The 24,352-nt window shown below is 48.6% G+C and overlaps 4 protein-coding genes across 7 annotated transcripts in view; all 4 read left to right on the forward strand.

Annotated features, from left to right (window-relative positions):
• The window catches only part of ints3 (integrator complex subunit 3), a 10,061-nt gene extending 9,877 nt beyond the window's left edge, over positions 1–184 (forward strand). For all 4 annotated transcript variants that reach the window (XM_083900331.1, XM_083900333.1, XM_083900332.1 and 1 more), the window contains exon 29: positions 1–184. This exon is cut by the window's left edge and continues 214 nt beyond it. The gene's annotated coding sequence lies outside the window, so the exon portion shown is untranslated.
• A 2,452-nt stretch (positions 185–2,636) lies between these two features.
• On the forward strand, positions 2,637–12,820 carry gon4la (gon-4 like a; the record flags this gene model as incomplete). Its single annotated transcript, XM_083899652.1, has 25 exons — positions 2,637–2,838; positions 2,931–3,145; positions 3,259–3,333; positions 4,477–4,527; positions 4,614–4,667; positions 4,875–4,970; positions 5,184–5,276; positions 5,369–5,530; positions 5,901–6,108; positions 6,328–6,429; positions 6,510–6,550; positions 6,637–6,743; positions 6,825–6,923; positions 7,703–7,706; positions 7,787–7,873; positions 8,217–8,394; positions 9,672–9,822; positions 9,898–10,045; positions 10,572–10,865; positions 11,279–11,353; positions 11,613–11,819; positions 11,899–12,042; positions 12,126–12,340; positions 12,529–12,631; positions 12,767–12,820. The coding sequence occupies 25 exons, from the start codon at positions 2,637–2,639 to the stop codon at positions 12,818–12,820; spliced, it is 3,165 nt and encodes a 1,054-aa protein (XP_083755778.1).
• Positions 12,821–13,804: 984 nt separating this feature from the next.
• Positions 13,805–17,424, forward strand: pdia8 (protein disulfide isomerase family A, member 8; the record flags this gene model as incomplete). The annotated part of the gene is made up of 13 exons (XM_083899653.1): positions 13,805–13,962; positions 14,184–14,262; positions 14,868–14,985; positions 15,080–15,187; positions 15,273–15,402; positions 15,771–15,884; positions 15,969–16,094; positions 16,246–16,428; positions 16,502–16,610; positions 16,721–16,846; positions 17,021–17,100; positions 17,190–17,247; positions 17,350–17,424. The coding sequence occupies 13 exons, from the start codon at positions 13,805–13,807 to the stop codon at positions 17,422–17,424; spliced, it is 1,464 nt and encodes a 487-aa protein (XP_083755779.1).
• A 1,643-nt stretch (positions 17,425–19,067) lies between these two features.
• cct3 (chaperonin containing TCP1, subunit 3 (gamma)) lies at positions 19,068–24,061 on the forward strand. The gene is made up of 14 exons (XM_083900339.1): positions 19,068–19,153; positions 19,963–20,024; positions 20,109–20,159; positions 20,284–20,346; positions 20,440–20,536; positions 20,786–20,903; positions 21,173–21,359; positions 21,522–21,671; positions 21,755–21,887; positions 22,093–22,174; positions 22,331–22,511; positions 23,088–23,333; positions 23,484–23,615; positions 23,839–24,061. Exons 1-14 carry the CDS (start codon positions 19,126–19,128, stop codon positions 23,929–23,931), a joined length of 1,623 nt encoding a protein of 540 aa, XP_083756465.1. The 5' UTR covers positions 19,068–19,125; the 3' UTR covers positions 23,932–24,061.
• Positions 24,062–24,352: the final 291 nt, after the last annotated feature.

A 24,352-nucleotide genomic window follows, 5' to 3' on the forward strand; every position in this document is an offset into this window, starting at 1 on the left:
GACGGGGTCAAAGGTCACTGAGGAAACAGGAAGAGCCATGAACTCTGGGAACAAAGCGACAGATTTTAATACAGACTCCGCCCCCTTCACGCTCTCTTACTTCCTGTTTGTCCCGCTGCAGTAAAAGCTCCACAAGCTCTTCATGTTTGTTTCAGGTCACCATGTTTGCTCTAGAGGGGGCGGGGCCAGGGAGACGGGGGCGGGGCCTGATGCTGCTCACAGGTGTCATTTCACCTGGTTTTGTTTTTTTTCTTTTGTTTTTTACCAGTGAGGTTTAAAACCTTTAGTTTTTTTCATCATTTTGTCTGAACTTTTATGACTTTTGATGAAATAGAAATAAAATGTGTAAAATAAAGAAAGAGCAGGTGATTGATGACATCACTGATCAATAACACACACACACGGTGACACTTTGTGACCACAAGAGGCAGCAAACATCATTAGTCACATGATTAACGTACATGTGGGCGGAGCCTCATCACTGCGATTGACTCCACCCACGTGATTAACGTACATGTGGGCGGAGCCTGATCACTGAGATTGACTCCACCCACGTGATTAACTACATGTGGGCGGAGCCTGATCACTGTGATTGACTCCACCCACATGATTAACTACATGTGGGCGGGGCCTCATCACTGTGATTGGCTACACCTGCTGCTGTACCTTCATATAAACCACATGGTCAGGTCCAGGTTCACTTCAGTCCAGGTTCATTTCAGCCCACGTGACTCTCAGGTAAGACTGACTGAACCAGGACCTGGTCTGACTGAACCACTTTAAACAACGTAACCCAGTAAATGTGATCCTCTGGTCCTGGTCCTGGTCCTGGTCTAACTGGTTCTGTTGTCTCCACAGCCTCAGGATTCAGGATCATGTCGGCCGTTAAATCCGGATCTTCTCTGCGGACTCTGCTCCTGACTCCAGACCGGATCCCGACCTTCTTCATCCCTCACAGTCCGCTCCTCGCGCTCTCTCCTCGCCGCGGCACCTCGGACCGGATGAGACTCCTGTCTGAACCGGATGACGACGACGACAGTCCGCGCGGAAGCCCCGCCCCCGCGGCCTCCCCTCGGTTCCGGCTCCGGTTGCCGCCCCGGATCAGAACCCCGCGCTGCGCCGCGGCAGAGTCCGCGGATACGGACCTGACGACCCGCGCGGCCATGTCTTTGCCGCACGTGGAGAAGATGACCACGCCCTACGGTTTCCGCGCCGTGTTGGCCGCGAGCCCGTGCACGCGCCGGCGGGAATCCCTGTTCCACCGGAATAAGCCCGTGACGGTGATTGTGACTGACACGGAGGAGCGGCAGGACCACGCCGGTTCTGGTCCCGGTTCTGGTCTCGCACCCGGTTCTGGTCTCTGTGCCGGTTCTGGTCCCAGTTCCAGCAGCAGATCCCGGGTCAGAAGTATCGGTGCTCACGTGATGAAGGAGCTGAAAAAACCCGCGGCGGCTCTGAAGGCTCTGAGTCCCGCAGGCCGGAGGGGCGTGGCCCGCTGACGTCACACAGGTGAACACATGACGTCAATGAACTGTCACCATGAAAACCTCTGCAGGTCACATGACCTTCACTCTCTGTTTATTCTTTTAAAGTGAAATAAAATTTTATTCAAACGTGTTTATTGTGAAGTGACTTTTTATGATTTTTTTTTTTTTTAGTTAAATGAAGATTTAATAATAAAAAGATAATTAAAGACAATACTTTGAATGAAAGTGAAACCGATGAACCGCAAATAATCCTGAGTGACGTCATAAAGCGTCTGTGTCGTTGATGTTAAAATCACAGTTTGTCAATAAAGATAAAAACAGCTGATGAAGACATCAAAAACACGTGTGACCAGCAGGGGGCGATCATGTGACCAAATGTTTGGTCGCTTCTCGAGGAAGACGACTTACGTCAACGTCACGTAAACGTCATTACGCACAGCCGGAAGTCCGGTCTGGGATCGTTGTGGCGGGTAAGTGAACGATCTTTGTACCGACGGTGTGACTTTAAACCGCTTCTGCTGAGAGTTTGCTGCTCTGAGTCCACGGACTCGACCGGGACCCGGACCTGGAGCCGGTTCTTTAATGCTAATGTTAGCTGCTAACAGCAGAGCGGGGTAGTGTTAGCAGGGTTAGCTGTTAGCTGCATGTTAGCAGCAGGCAGGAGACGGCGGAGACTGACGACACGGACACGCCGGTGAACCGGGACTACAGACACGGACACGCCGGTGAACGGGACTAAAGACACGGACACGCCGGTGAACCGGGACTACAGACACGGACACGCCGGTGAACGGTACTACAGACACGGACACGCCGGTGAACGGGACTACAGACACGGACACGCCGGTGCTTTAATCTTGTTTTGAACAGTTAGCATTTTCAAATGTAAACGGTGACGAGTATGAAACACAACAACAAAACTTTATTTGTATTTAAAAACAACGACAAACTATAAGGTGAAACAGTGACATCAATATTCCTTATTCATATAATATCAGAAACTTTATTACCAATACAAACATAAACTACGGTGGCTGACAGGGAAAAAAAAAAGAGCTGCAACGACACAGAACAGCAGCAGGGGGCGACACGAGCTGCTCATTCATAATGTGATGTTTCTGCAGAGGTCAGAGGTCATGGTCGTCCACGATGAACCCAGCTCGCAAACGCCTCAAACTCAGCCCGTCCACGACAAACCCCGCCCCCTCCTCCACCTGCAGCCAGGGGGCGCCGGCGTCCAGCGGTCAGCTCCTTTCTCATCATGCTTTGCTGCGAGGTGAAGCTGAGGAGGAGGAGGGTTATCTTCTGGTGGAAGAAGATACGACTGACTCCAGCCTCATCATCACCATGGGTAACACACACACACACCCTCAGACACACACCCTCACACACACACACACACACACACACACATGATGATGACTGTGTGTGTGTGTGTGTCAGAGGACAGTCAGCTGGAGGTGAAGGCAGCGAGGAGGAGAACAGTGAGGAGGAGGAGGAGCAAAATGATGGTAGAGGAGGAAGATAAACATGTGGGCGGAGCCTCAGAGAGCGACGAAAAGGAGGAGATGGAGATTGACAGACACCTCGACCAATCACTGGAGACCAAGTCGAAGCAACATAATCTGACCACGGTGAACGTGAAGAACATCATCCACGTGAGCACACACACACACCTGATCAGTAGATTAAGATTATCTATATATATATATTATATTTATTATATATATATATAGATTATATATATAGACTGTTGACCTTTGACCCACAGGAGGTCATTACTAACGAACACGTGGTGGCGATGATGAAAGCTGCCATCAACGAGACGGAGGTCGTTCCTGCTTTTGTGAGTCACTGTCGTCCAATCAGAGCACAGCACTCTGCTCTTTCTGCTGAGTCACATGTTTCTGCTGAGTCGTGTGTGTGTTTCTGCTGAGTCACGTGTGTGTTTCTGCTGAGTCACGTGTGTTTCTGTTGAGTCACGTGTGTGTTTCTGCTGAGTCACGTGTGTGTTTCTGCTGAGTCACGTGTGTGTTTCTGCTGAGTCACGTGTGTGTTTCTGCTGAGTCGTGTGTGTGTTTCTGCTGAGTCACGTGTGTGTTTCTGCTGAGTCACGTGTCTGTTTCTGCTGAGTCGTGTGTGTGTTTCTGCTGAGTCACGTGTGTGTGTGTTTCTGCTGAGTCACGTGTGTGTTTCTGCTGAGTCACGTGTGTTTCTGCTGAGTCACGTGTGTGTTTCTGCTGAGTCACGTGTGTTTCTGCTGAGTCACGTGTGTGTTTCTGCTGAGTCATGTGTGTGTTTCTGCTGAGTCATGTGTGTGTTTCTGCTGAGTCACGTGTGTTTCTGCTGAGTCACGTGTGTGTTTCTGCTGAGTCACGTGTGTGTTTCTGCTGAGTCGTGTGTGTTTCTGCTGAGTCACGTGTGTGTTTCTGCTGAGTCGTGTGTGTGTTTCTCCTGAGTCACGTGTGTGTTTCTGCTGAGTCACGTGTCTGTTTCTGCTGAGTCGTGTGTGTGTTTCTGCTGAGTCACGTGTGTGTGTGTTTCTGCTGAGTCACGTGTGTGTTTTTGCTGAGTCACGTGTGTGTTTCTGCTGAGTCACGTGTGTGTTTCTGCTGAGTCACGTGTGTGTTTCTGCTGAGTCACGTGTGTGTGTGTTTCTGCTGAGTCACGTGTGTGTTTCTGCTGAGTCGCGTGTGTGTTTCTGCTGAGTCACGTGTGTGTTTCTGCTGAGTCACGTGTGTGTTTCTGCTGAGTCACGTGTGTGTGTGTTTCTGCTGAGTCACGTGTGTGTTTCTGCTGAGTCGCGTGTGTGTTTCTGCTGAGTCACGTGTGTGTTTCTGCTGAGTCACGTGTGTGTGTGTTTCTGCTGAGTCACGTGTGTGTTTCTGCTGAGTCACGTGTGTGTTTCTGCTGAGTCGTGTGTGTGTTTCTGCTGAGTTGTGTGTGTGTGTGTGTGTTTCTGCTGAGTCATGTGTGTGTGTCCCTGCAGGAGCCTAAGATGACTCGGTCTAAATTTAAAGAAGTGGTGGAGAAAGGAGTGGTGAGTTAAAGGATCAATACGTCTGATCATGTTTACACACCTTTAAAAACAAACAAACAGACGTGTCACTTCCTGTTTCCTGTCAGGTGATTCCTGCCTGGAACATCTCTCCTATCAAGAAAACCAGTGACGTCAACAAGGTGAGGTCAGAGGTCAACCAGGGGTCAATCAGAGGTCAAACTTTATTTTCCTGTGTACAACATGACACGTTGGATATGAAACACTGTGTGTGTGTGTGTGTGTGTGTGTGTGTGTGTGTGTGTGTGTGTGTGTGTGTGTGTGTGTGTGTGTGTGTGTGTGTGTGTGTGTGTGTGTGTGTGTGTGTGTGTGTGTGTGTGTGTGTGCAGCCTCCTCAGTTTGTTGACATCCCTCTGGCTGAAGAAGACTCCTCTGATGAAGAATATCGTCCTGATGAGGAAGACGATGATGAGACGACTGAAGATGTGAGACTCTGCTCTGATTGGCTGAGGATCTTTTTCAGTTTAGTTTAGTTTAATTTAGTTTAGTTTAATTCACAAACAGAATTCCTGTTTTTAAATGAATGAACTTTGAGTTTAGAAAGACAGCCTGATGAAGAAACACTGGTTATTGATTGGTTGTGGGTTGGTTGTGGGTTGGTTGTTGATTGGTTGTGGGTTGGTTGTGATGACCTACAGACGTTCCAGGAGAGTGACATGGAGAGCTCAGCTTCTTCTCCCAGAGGAAGTCGTGTGAGCAGAGGTGAAGAGGACAGCTGTAGTCCATGGCAGGTGAACATCTGATGATCTTTGGTCTGATGACCATGTTTATAAGAGACTTCACTCTTCATCCTCATCCTCATCTTCTTCTTCTTCTTCTTCAGTCTTCTCGAAGTCGATCCAGGACTTTGAGGAGGAGGTCTGTCTCCATGGGCCCGCCCCCTCCCCCTAAAGCACTGCCTCCTAAAGCAGTGACTGACAGCACTTTTCTGGAGAAACTTCATGCTGTGGAGGAAGAACTGGCTGTTTGTATGGAACCATATCAGGTAGAGAACATGGTCCACATGGAACACAAGGTTCAAACAGTCTGTAGATCTTTAAGAACAGTTAGGAACAGTCTGTAGATCTTTAAGAACAGTCAGTAGATCTTTAAGAACAGTCTGTAGATCTTTAAGAACAGTCAGTAGATCTTTAGGAACAGTCTGTAGATCTTTAAGAACAGTCAGTAGATCTTTAAGAACAGTCAGTAGATCTTTAAGAACAGTCAGTAGATCTTTAGGAACAGTCTGTAGATCTTTAAGAACAGTCAGTAGATCTTTAAGAACAGTCTGTAGATCTTTAAGAACAGTCTGTAGATCTTTAAGAACAGTCAGTAGATCTTTAAGAACAGTCAGTAGATCTGGTTCTGTTCCTCAGCCTCTGTCAGAGGAGGATCAAGTTGGTCTCATGGCGTATCGGACTCGGTCCAAACGTCCTCTGCGTGATGTTCCTCTGGGTCGGCTGGAGGCGGAGCTCCGAGCCCCTGATATCACACCTGACATGTACGACTCTAGCTCCGCCCTCGAGGACAGGGATTGGACGGATTGGCTGCGAGGGCTGATGACATCAGACGTAGACAACGAGGGTGAGGAAATGTTTGTGTTTGTGTTACTTTGTGAGGACCAAAAAACACAAATATGATGTGAGGACATTTTGACTCAGACTGTCTGTGTGTGTCTGTGTCTGTCTGTCTGTGTCTGTCTGTCTGTCTGTCTGCCTGTCTGTCTGTCTGTCTGTCTGTCTGTCTGCCTGTCTGTCTGTCTGTCTGTCTGCCTGTCTGTCTGTCTGTCTGTCTGTCTCTCAGAGGAAGGTGATGATGATGATGATCCTGAATATAACTTCCTGGCTGACACTGATGAACCTGACCTGGAGGATTACCGTGACGACAAGGCTGTCCGCATCACCAGTCAGTACACACACAGACACACGCACACACACACACACACACACCATAGTGATGATGAAGATGTTGTGTGTGTCACACAGAGAAGGAGGTGAATCAGCTGATGGAGGAACTGTTTGAAACGGTGAATCTCACTCGACCTCAGTCACGTTTGTTCAGTCATGTGATCATGAGTCACTGACTGTGTGTGTGTGTGTGTGTGTGTGTCAGTTAAAAGAAGACCTTGCAGGACAGGAGGTTGATGATGAAGGCCACGAGGAAGAGGAGGAGACACAGGAGGACAAAAACACACAACACACGTCTCAGGAACACAACACGTATGTAACACTAACACACATGAACACACACACACACACACACACTCACTGTGTGTGTGTGTGTGTGTGCTGATGTCACAGAGCGCTGAGTGACAGCGAGGAGCGTGGACCAATCACAGAGCTGCGTACAGTCAAGCAGAAGTTGTCGTGGATCAGGAAGAGACGACACACACACACACTGTGTGACACGCACACACCTGAACCACACACACTGACGCTGGACGCCAGACAGAAGACACACCTGCAGCAGCAGCTACAACAGGTACACACACACACACACACACACACACACAGACACACTCTCACACACACACACACACACACACACACACACACACACACACACAGACACACTCTCACACACACACACACACACATACTGACAGAGACAGACACACACACACTCACACCCCACCCACACACACACACACACACTCACACCCCACCCACATACTGACAGAGACAGACACACACACACTCACACCCCACCCACACACACACACACACACTCACACCCCACCCACACACTGACAGAGACAGACACACACACACTCACACCCCACCCACACACACACACACACACTCACACCCCACCCACACACTGACAGAGACAGACACACACGCACACACACACACACACACACTGACAGAGACAGACACACGCACACACATGGTTGTGTAGTGGTTACCTCTCTCGTCTGAGTTCCTGGTTCAAACCCCAGTTGAACAAAAGTCTTTCTATAAGGAGTTAACATGTTCTCCAGCTTCCTCCCACACACAAAAAAACATGCGATGAATGAATGAATGAATGAATGAATGAATGATGGTGGTCAGAGGCCACACTGTCAGTCTGTTCCAGAGCAGCTGTGGCTACATGTAGCTTAGCATCACCAGTAAAAATGTGTTCATTAATAATGGTAAATTTGTAAAGAACTTTGAGTTCACTAACCTGACCTTAGAAATGTAATGAATAATAACACACACACACAGACTCACACACACACACACACACACACACACTAACAGTGTCTCTTGTCTCTCAGCATGTCCAGTTGTTGACTCAGATTCACCTGTTGACGTCACCTGTGTCCAAACTTCAGAGTGAAGCTGAGACCACCAGACAGTTCCTGGTAACACACACACACACACACACCCCCACAGACACAGACACACACACACACACACACACACCCCCACAGACACAGACACACACACACACACACCCCCACAGACACAGACAGACACACACACACACGCACACACACACACCCACACACACACACACATCAGGAGGCTTCTGCTTGAATACAGCTACTAAAGTGTGTGTGTGTGTGTGTGTGTGTGTCTGTCTCTGTGTGTGTCTGTCTCTGTGTGTGTGTGTGTGTGTGTCTGTCTCTGTGTGTGTGTGGTTGTCTCTGTGTGTGTGTGTGTGTGTGTGTGTGTGTGTGTGTGTGTGTGTGTGTGTCTCTGCAGGTGGAGTTGGACGTCCTTGCTCTGAGGACAGAGCTCCTCATGTCCTCAGTCTGTCCTGGTTTCTGCAGCAGCTTCAGGTCATCTAACCTGCAGGGGGCGCTGCAGCTGCTGGACGAGCTCAGACTGAGTCCCATCAGTCACCACAGCAGGCTCCGCCCACCTGACGCCAGAGGACACAGTGAGTTTGTGTGTGTGTGTGTGTGTCAGTGCGTGTTCACCCTCTCACCTGTGTGTGTGTGTGTGTGTCAGTGCGTGTTCACCCTCTCACCTGTGCGTGTGTGTGTGGGGGTGCGTGTTCACCCTCTCACCTGTGTGTGTGTGTGTCAGTGTGTGTTCACCCTCTCATCTGTGCGTGTTTGTGTGTGTGTGTGTCAGTGCGTGTTCACCCTCTCACCTGTGTGTGTGTGTGTGTGTGTCAGTGCGTGTTCACCCTCTCACCTTTGTGTGTGTGTGTGTGTGTCAGTGCGTGTTCACCCTCTCACCTGTGTGTGTGTGTGTGTGTCAGTGCGTGTTCAACCTCTCACCTTTGTGTGTGTGTGTGTCAGTGCGTGTTCACCCTCTCACCTGTGTGTGTGTGTGTGTCAGTGCGTGTTCACCCTCTCACCTGTGTGTGTGTGTGTCAGTGCGTGTTCACCCTCTCACCTGTGTGTGTGTGTGTGTGTGTGTCAGTGCGTGTTCACCCTCTCACCTGTGTGTGTGTGTGTGTGTCAGTGCGTGTTCACCCTCTCACCTGTGTGTGTGTGTGTGTGTGTGTGTGTCAGTGCGTGTTCACCCTCTCACCTGTGTGTGTGTGTGTGTGTGTCAGTGCGTGTTCACCCTCTCACCTGTGTGTGTGTGTGTGTGTGTGTCAGTGCGTGTTCACCCTCTCACCTGTGTGTGTGTGTGTCAGTGTGTGTTCACCCTCTCATCTGTGCGTGTTTGTTTGTGTGTGTGTGTCAGTGCGTGTTCACCCTCTCACCTGTGTGTGTGTGTGTGTGTGTCAGTGCGTGTTCACCCTCTCACCTTTGTGTGTGTGTGTGTGTGTCAGTGCGTGTTCACCCTCTCACCTTTGTGTGTGTGTGTGTGTGTGTCAGTGCGTGTTCACCCTCTCACCTGTGTGTGTCAGTGCGTGTTCACCCTCTCACCTTTGTGTGTGTGTGTGTGTCAGTGCGTGTTCACCCTCTCACCTGTGTGTGTGTGTGTGTCAGTGCGTGTTCACCCTCTCACCTGTGTGTGTGTGTGTCAGTGCGTGTTCACCCTCTCACCTGTGTGTGTGTGTGTGTGTCAGTGCGTGTTCACCCTCTCACCTGTGTGTGTGTGTGTGTGTGTGTGTGTGTCAGTGCGTGTTCACCCTCTCACCTGTGTGTGTGTGTGTGTGTGTGTCAGTGCGTGTTCACCCTCTCACCTGTGTGTGTGTGTGTGTGTGTGTCAGTGCGTGTTCACCCTCTCACCTGTGTGTGTGTGTGTGTGTGTCAGTGCGTGTTCACCCTCTCATGCCTCCTGAACTCGCCTGGATCTTCTCCACTCGTCCGGTCTTTCTTTACCCTGAACTGTTGCCCTGTGCCAGTCTGGACCCGGCTCTGTACTGCCCCCGCAGGACAGCAGCCTTCACTGCAGCTGAGGACTGGTACGTGTAACACACACACACACACACACAGAGAAACACACACTCTGTAACATGCGTGTGTGTGTGTGTCCTCAGCCTCCTGGTGCTGGGTCTCAGGAACATGGACGGGTCATGTGATCCACCAAAGCTGGTGTCTCAGTTCCTGGTGAGGAAGACTCTGGTCCAGGTGAGACGAAGAATCCTGCAGTGCTGCAGACCTGGTGTCCCTGACAACATTGTCAAGGTAACACACACACACACACACACACACACACACACACACACACACACACACACACACACACACACACACACACACCACCTCTGACTCTACTCCTGTGGCTGATGCTAAGCTAACAGTGTGTGTGTGTGTGTGTTGTGCAGGTGTTCAGGTACCAGAGAGTGTTGTGGCCGATGCCTGTGGTTTGTCGTCCTGTCAGTTCTGTAGAACGACGCCCCCCAGTGGAGAGAGAGGAGAGCATCATGCCCATGTGGCTGGTGGTGAGGAAGGTTTCATCATACACATGTAAACTATTAACATGTTATTACACATGATGTAAATATGTGTAATAACATGTTATTAATGTGTAATAAAACATGTGTAATAACATGTCATTACACATGTTTACATCATGTTGTACATCATGTAATATGTGTAATATGTAATTAAACATGTGTAAAACATGTTATTAATATGTGTAATAACATGTTTTATTACACATGAACATGTCATTTTCTTACTGAGATCTCATATCCCCCCCCCCACACAGCGAAGTCTTCCCGTCATCTATCCCACCATAAAATGCTACAACGCCGCTCCTGGCTCCGCCCCTGAGGCCCCTCCCACCTGCAGGTTGACCCGCCCCCGTCAGAGTCACTCCACCTTCCTTCGATGCAGCTACAGTTTCCCTCCCGGGACAAAGTATCCGCCCCGCCTCCCCAAACACCTCCACTTCAAACGCATTGGGTTCGTGGTGCTGCAGCAGCCCCGCCCACCTCCTGCCTCTGACTCCTCCCCACTGGCGTCAGGTGGTGACATCATCATCACCTCCACCATCTCCTTGGCAACCACAGAGCAAATCAGAAGTCACTATCAGACTCTCGTGGGCCTCAGGAGGAAACATGGAGGAGGAGCCTCAGAGACACTGACTCCTCCTCCTCTTCCTGAAGACCCTCCCCCCTCTCTGCTGCTGGTGGAGGAAGACGATGACATCATCACAGAGGAGGAGGAAGAGGAGGAGAGCGAGGTTCTCCTGGCTCTGTCCGAATCATCGTCCAGCACCGAGGAGGAGGAGGAGTCTGAGTGTAAAGAGGGCGGGGCCAGTAGATGGGCGGAGTCTGACGTTCAGCTGCAGGTGAGTTAGAAAAGTCCGCTGTAAATGTGATCAGGACAAACTGATCATTTTATTGATTAACGTGTTTGTAGGAGAAACTGTCGTCAGGAGGAAGTGAGGAGGAGGAGCCTGAGGAGGAGGAGGAGCCTGAGGAGGAGGAGCCTGAGGATCAGCGGCGGTCTGACGAGGAGGCGTTTGCTCAGGATTATCTCCACAGAGTAAGAATAACGAGGGAAGAGACGATGAATGGATGAAGGATTTGTCTTCTTTTAAAAACAACACCTATGTCATTGATGTAATGATCACAATGGCTACATATGCCCCGCCCCTCACAGTCAAATCTCCGCCCCTAAACACTGCTCCTGCTGTTTATCATCACTTAACTTTGTTTCATCGTCAGAAGAAAAACGTTTGACAATTATTGCGATCATTTCATCAACGTTCATCTTTTCCCTGTACTTCCTGTTTCCTGCTCAGGTGTGTGAGGCGGTGAGGGCGTGTCCGAGCGTGGCCCAGCAGCTGCTCCAGGTCCTGGATCTGGTCTCTGCGGGGGCGGCGGCCCCGGCGGCGTCGAGGGCGGAGCTTCTGTACGACAGACTGAGGCGTCTGCTGCGTCCGTGGCCTCAGCTGCTCAGAGACTTCGCCGCCTTCCTGAACCGTGAGCAGGCGCGGCGCTGTGGACTGGTGAGTGACATCATCACTGTGACATCACTCAGAAAGAGGCGGAGCCTGTGTTCACTCTTCTTCTTCTTCTGTGGTGAAGCTGATGGAGCAGCAGATGTTTGAAAGCAGCCGGCGGTTTCTACGGCGACTGGGTCAGAGTCTGGGAACAAGCTCCTCCCTCTACCAGCAGGTGGTGTCGTTGCTGCAGCAAAGCCCCTCCCTCTCACCTGCGGACATGGAGAAGGTAGACGGTGACCTCTGACCTGTCAGAGCAGATGAAGACATGATTTTCTTTTTACCTGATTGTTGTTTTGTCTTTCCCGTCAGATCTCGTCTCTGCTCAGGCTCCGCCCCCACCTGCACCACCTTTTCCGGCAGCTCCACCCTCCCTCGTCTGCAGCAACAGAGGAGGACTCGGTTTCCCAGAATCCTCCTGACAAGAACAGGAAGAGAGTTGACCGTCGGGATTCTGAAGAGAGCGAAACAGGAAGTGGCAGAGAGGAAGAGGAGGAGCCAAACGAGGAAGTGGTGGTCTGGACTCGGTCAGTTTACTGACGTTAAATGATTCACGTGGTTTTTGAATAACTTTATTAACGTTACAATGTAAACGTTTTATTATAATTAGAATATTGTCACTTTTCTTCTTTAGCGCAGACATGAGGCTCCGCCTCTTCCTGTCTCAAATGTTAATTTTTTTTTTTTCATTGTAACATGTCATTTCCTGTTTCAGCGAGGCGGACCGTGCCATTCTGACCTCCTGTCAGCAGAAAGGAGCCAATCAGGAGACGTTCACACAGGTCTCCGCCCACTTGGGAAATAGGACCGCCCAGCAGGTGAGATGGGCGGAGCTTTGAGTCGGAGATTTGAGAGAAACTGAGCAGCTGACGTGAGTTCTTGTTTCCTCCAGGTGAGTCTGCGATTCCATGGTCTGATGAGTCTGTTCCAGAAGTCCACTTCCTGTTCCTCAGAGGGTCAACAGCCAATCAGCTGACAGGAAGCAGTCTGATTCAGAACTGGATTAAACTGGATTAACAGCTCAGAATCTGTTCGCTGCGTTCCATTAACGTCAGAACTGAGTAACGTTGACTGCGTTGGAAAATCGTTTGTGATCGTAAACCAGATTAAATCCAGGATTTTCACCTTTTTCCTGGAGCTTTTTGTATTTTTATAGTCGTTTATTTATTTGATGTTTGATTACCTCAGTGGGCGGAGTCATTTTCCTGTGAATGAAGATCTGCGACAATTAAAAAAAAAATTGTGACTTTTTTTTCATTAAATCGGATGAACACTTGTTTTGGAGATTAACCAGAATGCACCTGGATTAAACCACGTTCATAGTGAATATGAATACATGAATGTTTGTTTTTAATAAACATGACTTTGGTGTGTTTCTGTGAGGCAGAGTGACAAACATCAGTGAAGCTTTAACTTTATTGTCAAACAGTTTCACGCTGTCACATTTTGAAATGAACGTGTATTCGTTGAGGTCTTTTGTGCGTGTTGAGCGTTATTTTGATTGACAGGTCAGTGAACCAATGAGACGCCTACGCCACACCCCCTCTCACGATCGGGGGCCAATCACAGAGCAGCTTTCCGGTGTTTTACCTATGACCCCGCCTCTTTTTTGACAGGTGGAGAGAGCAGTGAAGCTAGCATTGGTTCTTCAACTAATACCGGAAATGAAGGAAAAGATGTCGATACTTTGAAAATAAAAGCACGTGGTAACAGATTTGACCTGAGAATTCTTGACGTTGTTACGTCGTAATGACGTGACGTAAGAGAAGCACTCACGTGTTTCCGTTGCTTATGTTTGACTTTGACTATGTGCGCGTGCTCACTCAACGAACACTTTTGTGTTCATTGTCTTGACGAACGGTACTTTTATTGTGAAAGTTCCGACCGGAAAGTGCAGTACTCTGGTCGGCCGTGATTGTCGCTGTCAAACGTCTCCGTCCGTGTTTGTTTTCACAGATTTCGCTTCAAATCTTCGTGTTTCTCTCGTTAAAATGGCGGCTGCTGTCGTCTTCTTCTTCTTCTTCCTCTCCTTCTCCTCTTTTCCCGCGGTTTTGTCCTCGCGAGGGGACGTGCTCGAGCTCGGGGACGCGGACTTTGACTACCTGGCAACGGAGCACGAGACCATGCTGGTGAAATTCTACGCACCATGGTAACGGTGTTAGCATTAGCATCGTTAGCTTTATCATGTGAAGAACAATCATGGCGGATATTGATCAACATTTCTCCTTTATTTACTTAATTCATTGTCTGTCTCTCCTCTCTCCTCCTCTCTCTTCCTCTCTCCTCCTCTCCTCCTCTCCTCACCTCCTCTCTCCTCCTCACCTCCTCTCTCCTCCTCACCTCCTCTCTCCTCACCTCCTCTCTCCTCAGGTGTGGACATTGTAAGAAGTTGTCTCCAGTGTTTGACAGAGCAGCTTCTCGACTGAAGGGAATCGTTCAGTTGGCAAAGGTGACGTCATCACTGTTAGCATCACATGTCCTCATGTGTCCTCATGTGTCCTCATGTCTCCTCATGTCCTCAGGTGGACTGCTCATCTCACTCAGAGACATGTGTCCTCATGTCCTCATGTCCTCATGTGTCCTCATGTCCTCAGGTGGACTGCTCAGCTCACTCAGAGACATATGTCCTCATGTCTCCTCATGTGTCCTCATGTCCTCAGGTGGACTGCTCATCTCACTCAGAGACATGTGTCCTCATGTCCTCATGTGTCCTCATGTCCTCAGGTGGACTGCTCAGCTCACTCAGAGACATGTGTCCTCATGTCCTCATGTGTCCTCATGTCCTCAGGTGGACTGCTCATCTCACTCAGAGACATGTGTCCTCATGTCCTCATGTCCTCATGTGTCCTCATGTCCTCAGGTGGACTGCTCAGCTCACTCAGAGACATATGTCCTCATGTCTCCTCATGTGTCCTCATGTCCTCAGGTGGACTGCTCATCTCACTCAGAGACATGTGTCCTCATGTCCTCATGTGTCCTCATGTCCTCAGGTGGACTGCTCAGCTCACTCAGAGACATGTGTCCTCATGTCCTCATGTGTCCTCATGTCCTCAGGTGGACTGCTCAGCTCACTCAGAGACATGTGGACGTTTCAGTGTCTCTGGTTTTCCAACTCTGAAGATCTTCAGGAACGGAAGAGACTCCGCCCACTATGATGGTCCACGCACTGCAGGTGTGTGTGTGTGTGTTACTGATGTGTGTGTCTCTCTCTCTCTCTCTCTCTCTGTGTGTGTGTGTTACTGATGTGTGTGTGTGTGTGTGTGTAGCTGGTATCTATGAGTCCATGATGAAGCAGACCGGTCCAGACTCAGTCCTGATCCAGAATCCTAAAGACCTGCAGACGTTCATCAGTCGTCATGAGCCCAGTGTCGTTGGTACGATGACATCACTCTTTCACTGGCTCCGCCTCTTTTTAACTGTGTGTTTAACCCTGTGTTGGCTCCGCCCCCTGTGTCTCAGGTGTGTTCTCAGGTGAGAACAGTTCTTCTCTCTCAGAGTTCCTTAAAGCTGCAGCTCTGCTCAGAGAACACTTCAGATTCGCTCACACCACAGACCTGAGGCTGGGGGCGGAGCATGGAGTCCAGTCTGAGTGAGTCACTGAACCAGGTCCTGAACCAGGTCCTGAACCAGGTCCTGAACCAGGTCCTGGTCCTGATCAGTATGACAATTATGGTCTCTCTGTCCCTCCCTGTCTGTCTGTCCTCTGTATGTCCTCTGTCTGTCCTCCTGTCTGTCTCTCTGTCTGTCTGTCCTCTGTCTGTCTCTCTGTCTGTCTGTCCCTCTGTCTGTCTGTCCTCTGTCTGTCCCTCCTCTGTCTGTCCCTCCGTCTGTCCTCTGTCTGTCTGTCTGTCCCTGTCTGTCTGTCCTCATGTCTGTCCTCTGTCTGTCTGTCCTCCTGTCTGTCCCTCTGTCTGTCTGTCCTCTGTCTGTCTGTCTGTCCTCCTGTCTGTCCCTCAGGAGTGTCCTGTTGTTCCGCTCGTCCAGACTCAACAGTCAGTTTGAGGACAGCGTCCTCGTCTTCTCTGATCAACTGACCATCAGCTCACTGAGACGCTTCATCAGAGATCACATGTGAGGTTTCTTCTGCTGTGACCTTTGACCTCACTCTGCCTCAGTCCCCTGACCTTTGACCTTTGACCTTTGACCTGTCCACAGTCACGGTCTGTGTCCTCACATGACCAAAGAGAACAGAGATGGACTCAGAGTCAGAGACCTGCTCACGGTTTACTATGATCTGGATTATCATCTGAACCCTAGTGTGTCACAGTACTGGAGGAACAGGTGACACACACACACACATGTATACACACACACACACACATGTACACACACACACACACATGTACATACACACACACACAGGGACACACACACACACACGTACACACACGGGCCTCTGTCACCTGTGTAAGCTCCTCCCCCTGTGTCTCAGGGTTATGAAGGTGGTGTCTCAGTACAGTGGGCGTGGCCTGACATTCTCAGTAGCCAATAAGAAGGACTTCCTGTCTGAGCTGGAGGACGACTTTGGTTTGGGGACAGAGGACGGAGGAGATCTGCCCATCGTCACCATCAGAACCAAACTGGGCCACAAGTTCACCATGAGGGAGGAGTTCACGTACGTAAGCTCCGCCCACACCGTCTCACCTCTGTGACATCACACCTCCTCAACCAATCACGTGTCGTTTCAGGAGGGACGGTCAGTCGCTCGCCAGGTTTTTAGACGATTACTTCGCCGGGCGACTGAAACGCTACGTTAAATCTGAACCTGCACCTGAGAGGAACTCTGCTGCTGTCAAGGTCAGTGACCTCTGACCTCTGTCTGTGACCTCTGTCAGTGACCTCTGACCTCTGTCAGTGACCTCTGACCTCTCTGACCTCTGTCTCTGACCTCTGTGTGACCTCTGCAGGTGGTGGTTGCTGAGACGTTTGATGACATCATCAACGGTGATAAAGACGCTGTGATCTTGTTCTACTCGCCGTCCTGTGCTCACTGTAAAAAACTGGAGCCCGTTTACAGAGAGTTCGCTAACAAAGTACGAACATCGGCAAGTGTTTTCACCACAAACGTACGATAAAATCACGTCAAAACAAAGACGCAAACGTACGATTAAATCGCGTCAAAACAGACGAACATAGTTAGCTTTGTTAAACGTTGACCCGTCAGCGCCCCCTGCCTGTCACGAGCTGATCGATTTATTTTGTTTCAGCTCGTTTCTGATCCGAACATCGTCATCGCAAAGATGAACGGCGTGGATAACGACGTCCCTCTGGCCTACGACGTCCCAGGGTGAGTTCAGATTTTCTCTCTGAGAAAACGTTAAAGAACATTTCACATTAAGTCACGAGTTTGTTTGTTTGTTTGTTTGTTTTTCGCAGATTTCCGACCATTTACTTTGCTCCGGTGGGGAGAAAGGACGAGCCCATTCGCTACGAGGTATCACATGACTGTGGGGGGGGGGGGGGGGGGGGGGCAACGTACGATCTTTTTTGCGATAAAAGATGTTTTTGCTAAAGTCACATGTTTTTTTGCTAACAGGGCGTTCGAGAGTTAAAAGAATTGCTGAAGTTCGTGAAGACGAGTCGCAGTCGAGCCTCGAGGGACGAACTCTGACGTCGTTCTTTCATCCACCAATGAGAGCTGAGCGTGGGGGAGGGGGCGGAGTTTAGAGACGACTGATCTGCATCTGAACCAGAGACAGGAAGTGATGACATCACACCTGTCATCAGTGACATCATCACCAGTCTGACTGTGGTCAGGTGGTCGTGTGATTTTTATAATTATTTATTTATTTATTTATCTATTTATTTATTTACTGTGTTTTTTTACAAGAAAAACTGCAGCGAAACAAAATAATTCAAAGTGTTTCTGTGAATCAAATATAATAAATATCTTTCAATAACATTAACATCATCGTCTGTCACAATGTTGTCTTTGTTTATTTATTCAATTGTTGACTTTTGCTGAAAAAACAACTTTGATTTTTTTTTTACTGTCCATTCATCGTTTGACTCATCACATGATCACATGATCACATGATGATCACATGATCCTGACAATAAATCAGTGTGATCTTGATTTATTTTCGTTCACTGTTATTGACTGGTGTTTGACACTTTTATTTGTTTTATTTGTCGTTGTTTGTACACAATAATAAGACACAGTGAGAGCTGAGTGCTGTGAGCGCCCCCTGCTGCTGAGAACCAGCCTGAGACACTTCAACAAAAGACTCTGCGTCACATGATCACGTCTGTATCTCAGTGTTAAACTGGCGTTTATTAACCACTCACTCTCACACACCAAAGTCACTGAGAAAGTCAGTGATGGTCAGGAGTTGTCCACCCACTGCTGCCTCGTGTGGTCACTGTGTGTCACTGCTGCCTTGTGTGGTCACTGTGTGTCACTGCTGCCTCGTGTGGTCACTGTGTGTCACTGCTGCCTCGTGTGGTCACTGTGTGTCACTGCTGCCTCCATCACTGAGTTCAAATGTCTTCTATTGTCTCTTCAGTGTTTGATTGACCGCAGTGACACACAGTGACCACAGGAGGCAGCAGTGACACACAGTGACCACAGGAGGCAGCAGTGACACACAGTGACCACAGGAGGCAGCAGAGGAGCAGCAGACTTTGGTGTATCAGAGTGAGTGTTTTACAAAGTGACAGATGAAACAAACATGAAAGAGAATGTGTTTGTATTTCAGGATATAATAAAACGATGATGTCATCACATTAGATTGTGATGACATCATCAGACAGGTGGAGTGTGATAAATAAAGCAGTTCATGTGTTTTTTTTATATCAATGATACAAATACATATTTGTATATAAATAACACCATAAAACATAAAAAAAAACAAATATATACAATGTCATTTGATATAACCAGATGGTTTGATCCATAACCACAGTGTGAAAATGCTGAGTCGTGTTGTTCTTTACCTTTGATCAGCCTTTAATCAGGAGAAAAAACACAGAAAACGTTTCAAAAAAGCAGAAAATAAAAACAATAACAACCAAAATAAACGCGTATATTCGTTAGAAACGCTGACTCATGCTGACTCATCAGTAAAACAGCTGAGTCAGACGTTTTCGAGGTAAAATGATGAAAAACCTAAATGGTCTTTGTCGGTTATGTCCATAAAAGGCTGAGGCGTCGCTCATTGACCGGATTGGTGGAGACATCTGTCAATCAATCCACCCTCTCACCTCGTTGGTTACTGTTCCTAGCTTTCCCGCCTCTGCAGAGTGGCCCCTCCCCTTCCGCCCGTCCCTACCAGAAGCTTCCAGGCGACAGCGCAGCGGCTTCAGCGCAACAATGATCGGCCAACAGGTTCTCGTCCTCAGTAAGTGTCTCCTCCGCGGCCTCACGGTTCACCTCAGTCCGGTAAACGGTTCCCCGGCCCCCGGTGGTCTCCCGGTGCCGTTACCGGCTCCGGTTCGTGGCTGTTTGTGCCGCCGCTGCGGCCCCGGCGCAGCACGTGCTTCCTCCCGGCTAACTAGCATTGTGAACACACTGAGCTAAGCTAAGCTAAGCTAACGTTACTCAGCAGGAAAAGTCCGTTAGTCGTTTATTTTTTATCTTTAACCTCGTTTATGTTCGATCAAAACAACCAAAGTGCGTCAGTGTGTGAGCAGCTCATGCTAACCGCTAATGTTAGCTTCTATCGTCTTAATCATGTTGATGATGGGATGTTTTGTTGAGGCCCCGCCCTCACTGAGCCGCATCCGTTAAATCCAGATTAAGACAAAGAGCCGGAATATTAGCAAAAATAATTATTTATAATATATATATGTGTGTATTTATATATTGTATATATAATTATTTACATCATCACTTAATCTGACCACTAATCGATTAATCACGTGGTTCATAAAAATCTGTAAATATTGATCAGTGTTTATCAAACATGGAAATAATGACGTCCTCAAATATTTGTCTTTAAATTAAAATAATTCAGTTTGAATGATTTCTTTGTTTTTATGGAGCAAAGAAACACGAAAATATTCACATTAAGAAGCTGAAAAATGACAGAAACGTGAAAATATTTACGCTTAAGAAGCTGAATATTTATTCTGAATATAAAATACAATATTCTAAATGATTGTTGTTGGTTTATAACCAGATGAATAATGTGTGAATGTTTGTCTTCAGACCAGAACGTGAAGAGAGAGTCAGGACGTAAAGTCCAGACAGGAAACATCAACGCTGCAAAGGTAACAACAATAAAAGGAATAAACTTTAACAGGAAACAAAGTTTAGTTTAAAAGTTAATCTGTAAATAAACACTTTGTTTACAGACCATCGCTGATGTCATCAGGACCTGCCTCGGCCCAAGGGCCATGATGAAGGTCAGTCCTCGTCTTCATCAACGTCTTCATCACTGAGCTCAAGAATAAAGAATGACTGACCTGTGTGTGTGTCTCTCTGTGTGTGTGTCTCTCTCTGTGTGTGTGTGTGTGTGCGCTCACACAGATGTTGCTGGACCCCACCGGTGGAATCGTCATGACCAACGATGGAAACGCCATCCTCAGAGAGGTTAGAAGACTATTATGGGATGTTATTGTGATAAACACTGTGTTGTGTCAATGACGTCATCACTACATCACCACACCGTCTCCATGGTAACAGATCCAGGTCCAGCATCCGGCAGCAAAGTCCATGATCGAGATCAGTCGCACTCAGGACGAAGAGGTCGGAGACGGAACCACCTCCGTCATCATCCTCGGTGAGAAACAGGAAGTCAGCTCATGTACAGGCTCCGCCCCCTTTCTCATTCTTACCCAATTCCTGATCATTTGGTCTCATGTCTATTGTCTCCTGTCTGTCTCATTGTCTCCTGTCTGTTGTCCGTCTCATCATGTCTCATGTCTGTCTCTTGTCTCCTGTCTGTTGTCTGTCTCATTGTCTCCTGTCTGTCTCATTGTCTCTTGTCTGTTGTCTGTCTCATCATGTCTCCTGTCCCCGTGTGTCTCAGCTGGTGAGATGTTGTCTGTAGCAGAGCAGTTCCTGGAGCAGCAGATGCATCCTACCATCATCATCAGCGCCTACAGACAGGCTCTGGAGGACATGTTGGACGCTCTGAAGGAGATCAGGTCTGTCCACACCGTGTCCCAACTCACCACCGTACACTCCTAGTCATTTATTTACAACTGCCACATGGGGGAGCCACATGTCTTTATTGTTTAACACCATAATGTCACCTTTTTCAATGCTAGCTTAGTGCTAGCCCAGAGTCGTCGATAACAGTTCTTTGCTCACGATGTTTCCGACATGAATCACGTGTTTCCTCTGGATTCGTAAACGTTTCGTAGATGTTGACAGTGATGCAGCCTCACTGACCTTTGACCTCTGACCCCCGCAGCGTTCCCGTGGATACGTCGGATCGGTCCATGATGCTGAAGATCATTCACTCTGCGATCAACACCAAAGCTCTGAGCCGATGGTCAGAACTCGCCTGTAACATCGCGCTGGACGCCGTCCGCACCGTGGAGCTGGAGGAGAACGGACGCAAAGAGATCGACATCAAGAAGTACGCCAAGGTGGAGAAGGTGAGACTCCGCCCACAGACGCCTCTGACACTCCGCCCACCGACACCTGACACTCTGCGTCTGTTCTTCTGGAATCGCCCAGAAGAGCTCGTAATATTGTTCTGTTAATGTGTTTGTTGTGACGTTATTAATGTGTTTGTGTCATCGTTGTCGTGACGACAGGTTCCTGGCGGGATCATCGAGGACTCGTGCGTCCTCAGAGGAGTGATGGTGAACAAAGACGTGACTCATCCACAGATGAGACGTATGATCAAAGAGCCGAGGATCGTTCTGCTCGACTGTTCTTTAGAGTATAAGAAGGGAGAGAGTCAGGTAACCACGGCAACCACTCACTCACACACACAGACACACAGACAGACAGACAGACAGCAGCTGACCTCTGACCCTGTGTGCAGACGGACATCGAGATCAGTAAAGAGGAAGACTTTGCTCGGATTCTGCAGATGGAAGAAGATTATATTCAACAAATCTGTGAAGATATTATTCGTCTGAAACCTGATCTGCTGTTTACTGAGAAGGGAATCTCAGGTACACACACACTGTAACACAGAAACACACACACACACACACTATTACACACACACACACACACCTGATCTGCTGTTTACTGAGAAGGGAATCTCAGGTACACACACTGTAACACACTTACACACACACAGAGCTAACCAGATAAACCTGTGTGTGTCTCTCTCTCTGTGTGTGTGTGTCTCTCTCTCTCTCTGTGTGTGTGCAGACCTAGCTCAGCACTACCTGATGAAGGCTAACATCACAGCGATTCGTCGCGTCAGGAAGACGGACAACAACCGCATCGCCAGGTGAGTGACAGCAGAGGGCGCTGTGGTTGATCTCTGTAAACATCTGTGTGTCTTTGTCTCTCTGTGGATCACTCACTCTGCCACACCAAAGTCCACACACACTCACTCTGCCACACCAAAGTCCACACACACACTCACTGTCTCTCTCTCTCTCAGGGCGTGCGGCGCTCGTATCGTCAGTCGTACCGACGAGCTGCGTGAGGAAGACATGGGTTTGGGGGCGGGGCTTTTTGAGGTGAAGAAGATCGGTGACGAGTATTTCACCTTCGTCACAGAGTGTAAAGATCCTAAAGCCTGCACCATCCTGCTGAGAGGAGCCAGCAAAGAGATCCTGGCTGTGAGTAATCTGACCCCTAATCTGACCTCTAATCTGACCCCTAATCTGACCCCTAATCTGACCTCTAATCTGACCCCTAATCTGACCCTTAAGCCCAATTTATACTCCTGCGTAAAGTTCTCTGCGTAGGTTACACAGAGTCTCTGATTCGTCTCCGACTGCATGAAATATTTTGTCCGTTACTCCTGATCACTGCTGACAACGTCGCTGCCAAACTATAAATACGTCATATCTTAACACACACACACATGTTTAGACTCTAAATGGACAATTTCTCGCCTCAAATGATCTTAAAACTGCGTTCAGTGACACAGAAAAGAGAGAAACGTCAACTGTTTCAACAACAACAGTCTTTCTCTCTCGACACCATTGCTCACTGTAGCCAGAAGCACAACAACCATGCACAGCGACCCCTACTGATCGGGCGGGAACTTGCAGCACGTATCCGTCACCGCGAAGCAGAAGTATGAAGGCTGGAGGCGTCTCCGTGGTTATGCAGTCAGAGAAGTTTAATGTGCCCTTTAATCTGACCTGTGTGTGTGTGTGTGTGTGTGTGTGTGTGATGATGATGGTCAGGAGGTGGAGAGGAACCTTCAGGACGCCATGCAGGTGTGTCGTAACGTGCTGCTGGACCCCTCCCTGTTGCCAGGCGGTGGCGCTGTGGAGATGGCGGTGTCCAAGCGTCTGACGGAGCGTTCTCGCGCTCTGACGGGGATCGAACAGTGGCCGTATCGCGCTGTGGCTCAGGCTCTGGAGGTCATACCTAGAACCCTGATCCAGAACTGTGGAGCGTCTGCCATCAGAGTGCTGACCTCTCTGAGGGTAAAACTTTATTAAAAACAGCTCTGTGTGACAGAGTGTGTGTGTGACATAGTGTGTGTGACAGTGTGTGTGTAACAGTGTGTGTGACAGTGTAACAGTGTGTGTGTGTAACAGTGTGTGTAACAGTGTAACATGTGTTGATGTGTTCAGGCCAAACACACTCAGGATCACAGTGAGAGTTGGGGAGTAGATGGAGAGTCTGGATCTCTGTGTGATATGAGCTCTGTGGGGATCTGGGATCCACTGGCTGTTAAAGCTCAGACCTACAAGACTGCTGTGGAGGTCAGAGGTCACAACAACATCAACAACATCAACAACAACAACAACACATCAACAATACATCAACATTACAACAACATCACAACAACACATCAACATCACAACAACACATCATCACAACATCACAACAATACATCAACATCACAACAACACATCAACACAACATCACATCAGGATCAACACAACCATCAGCTAAACTCACTCTTCTTCTTCTGTTGTTTTTCAGACGGCCATTTTGTTACTGCGCATCGACGACATCGTCTCTGGTCACAAGAAGAAAGATAAAGACGAGCAAATGGGAGGAGCTGGAGCAGAGTAATCTGTGTTAGAGTCCCTGTGTGTGTGTGTCTGTGTGTCTGTCTGTGTGTGTATGTGTGTGTGTGTGTGTGGGGACCAGACGACTCAAACGTAACTAAAGAAATAAAACGAGTCAATAAAGTTAAAGTTTGAACCAGATGTTTATCTTTTCTGTTTCTGTTCCATGAATGCATTATAAGAACTGGATGTAGCTCCGCCCCCTTCTTCAATTGAGTAAAAAAGACATGAAGACACGTCCACAGAAGACATGAAGACACGTCCACAGGAGACACATGAAGACACGTCCACAGGAGACACATGAAGACACGTCCACAGGAGACACATGGAGACACGTCCACAGGAGACATGAAGACACGTCCACAGGAGACACATGAAGACACGTCCACAGGCGTTGATAGATCTTTATCATGTGACGTCTCAGG

Source organism: Microchirus variegatus, assembly GCF_963457635.1.
Source record: "Microchirus variegatus genome assembly, chromosome: 13".
Taxonomy (NCBI): domain Eukaryota; kingdom Metazoa; phylum Chordata; class Actinopteri; order Pleuronectiformes; family Soleidae; genus Microchirus; species Microchirus variegatus.

What these genes read in the sequence shown, in the direction of transcription:
- cct3 (XM_083900339.1), top strand. Translation starts at nt 19,126, where the DNA reads ATGATCGGCCAACAGGTTCTCGTCCTCA. An exon ending in GAAACATCAACGCTGCAAAG is followed by an intron (nt 20,025 to 20,108) that starts GTAACAACAATA and finishes CTTTGTTTACAG; the next exon opens with ACCATCGCTGATGTCATCAG. An exon ending in GACGCTCTGAAGGAGATCAG is followed by an intron (nt 20,904 to 21,172) that starts GTCTGTCCACAC and finishes TGACCCCCGCAG; the next exon opens with CGTTCCCGTGGATACGTCGG.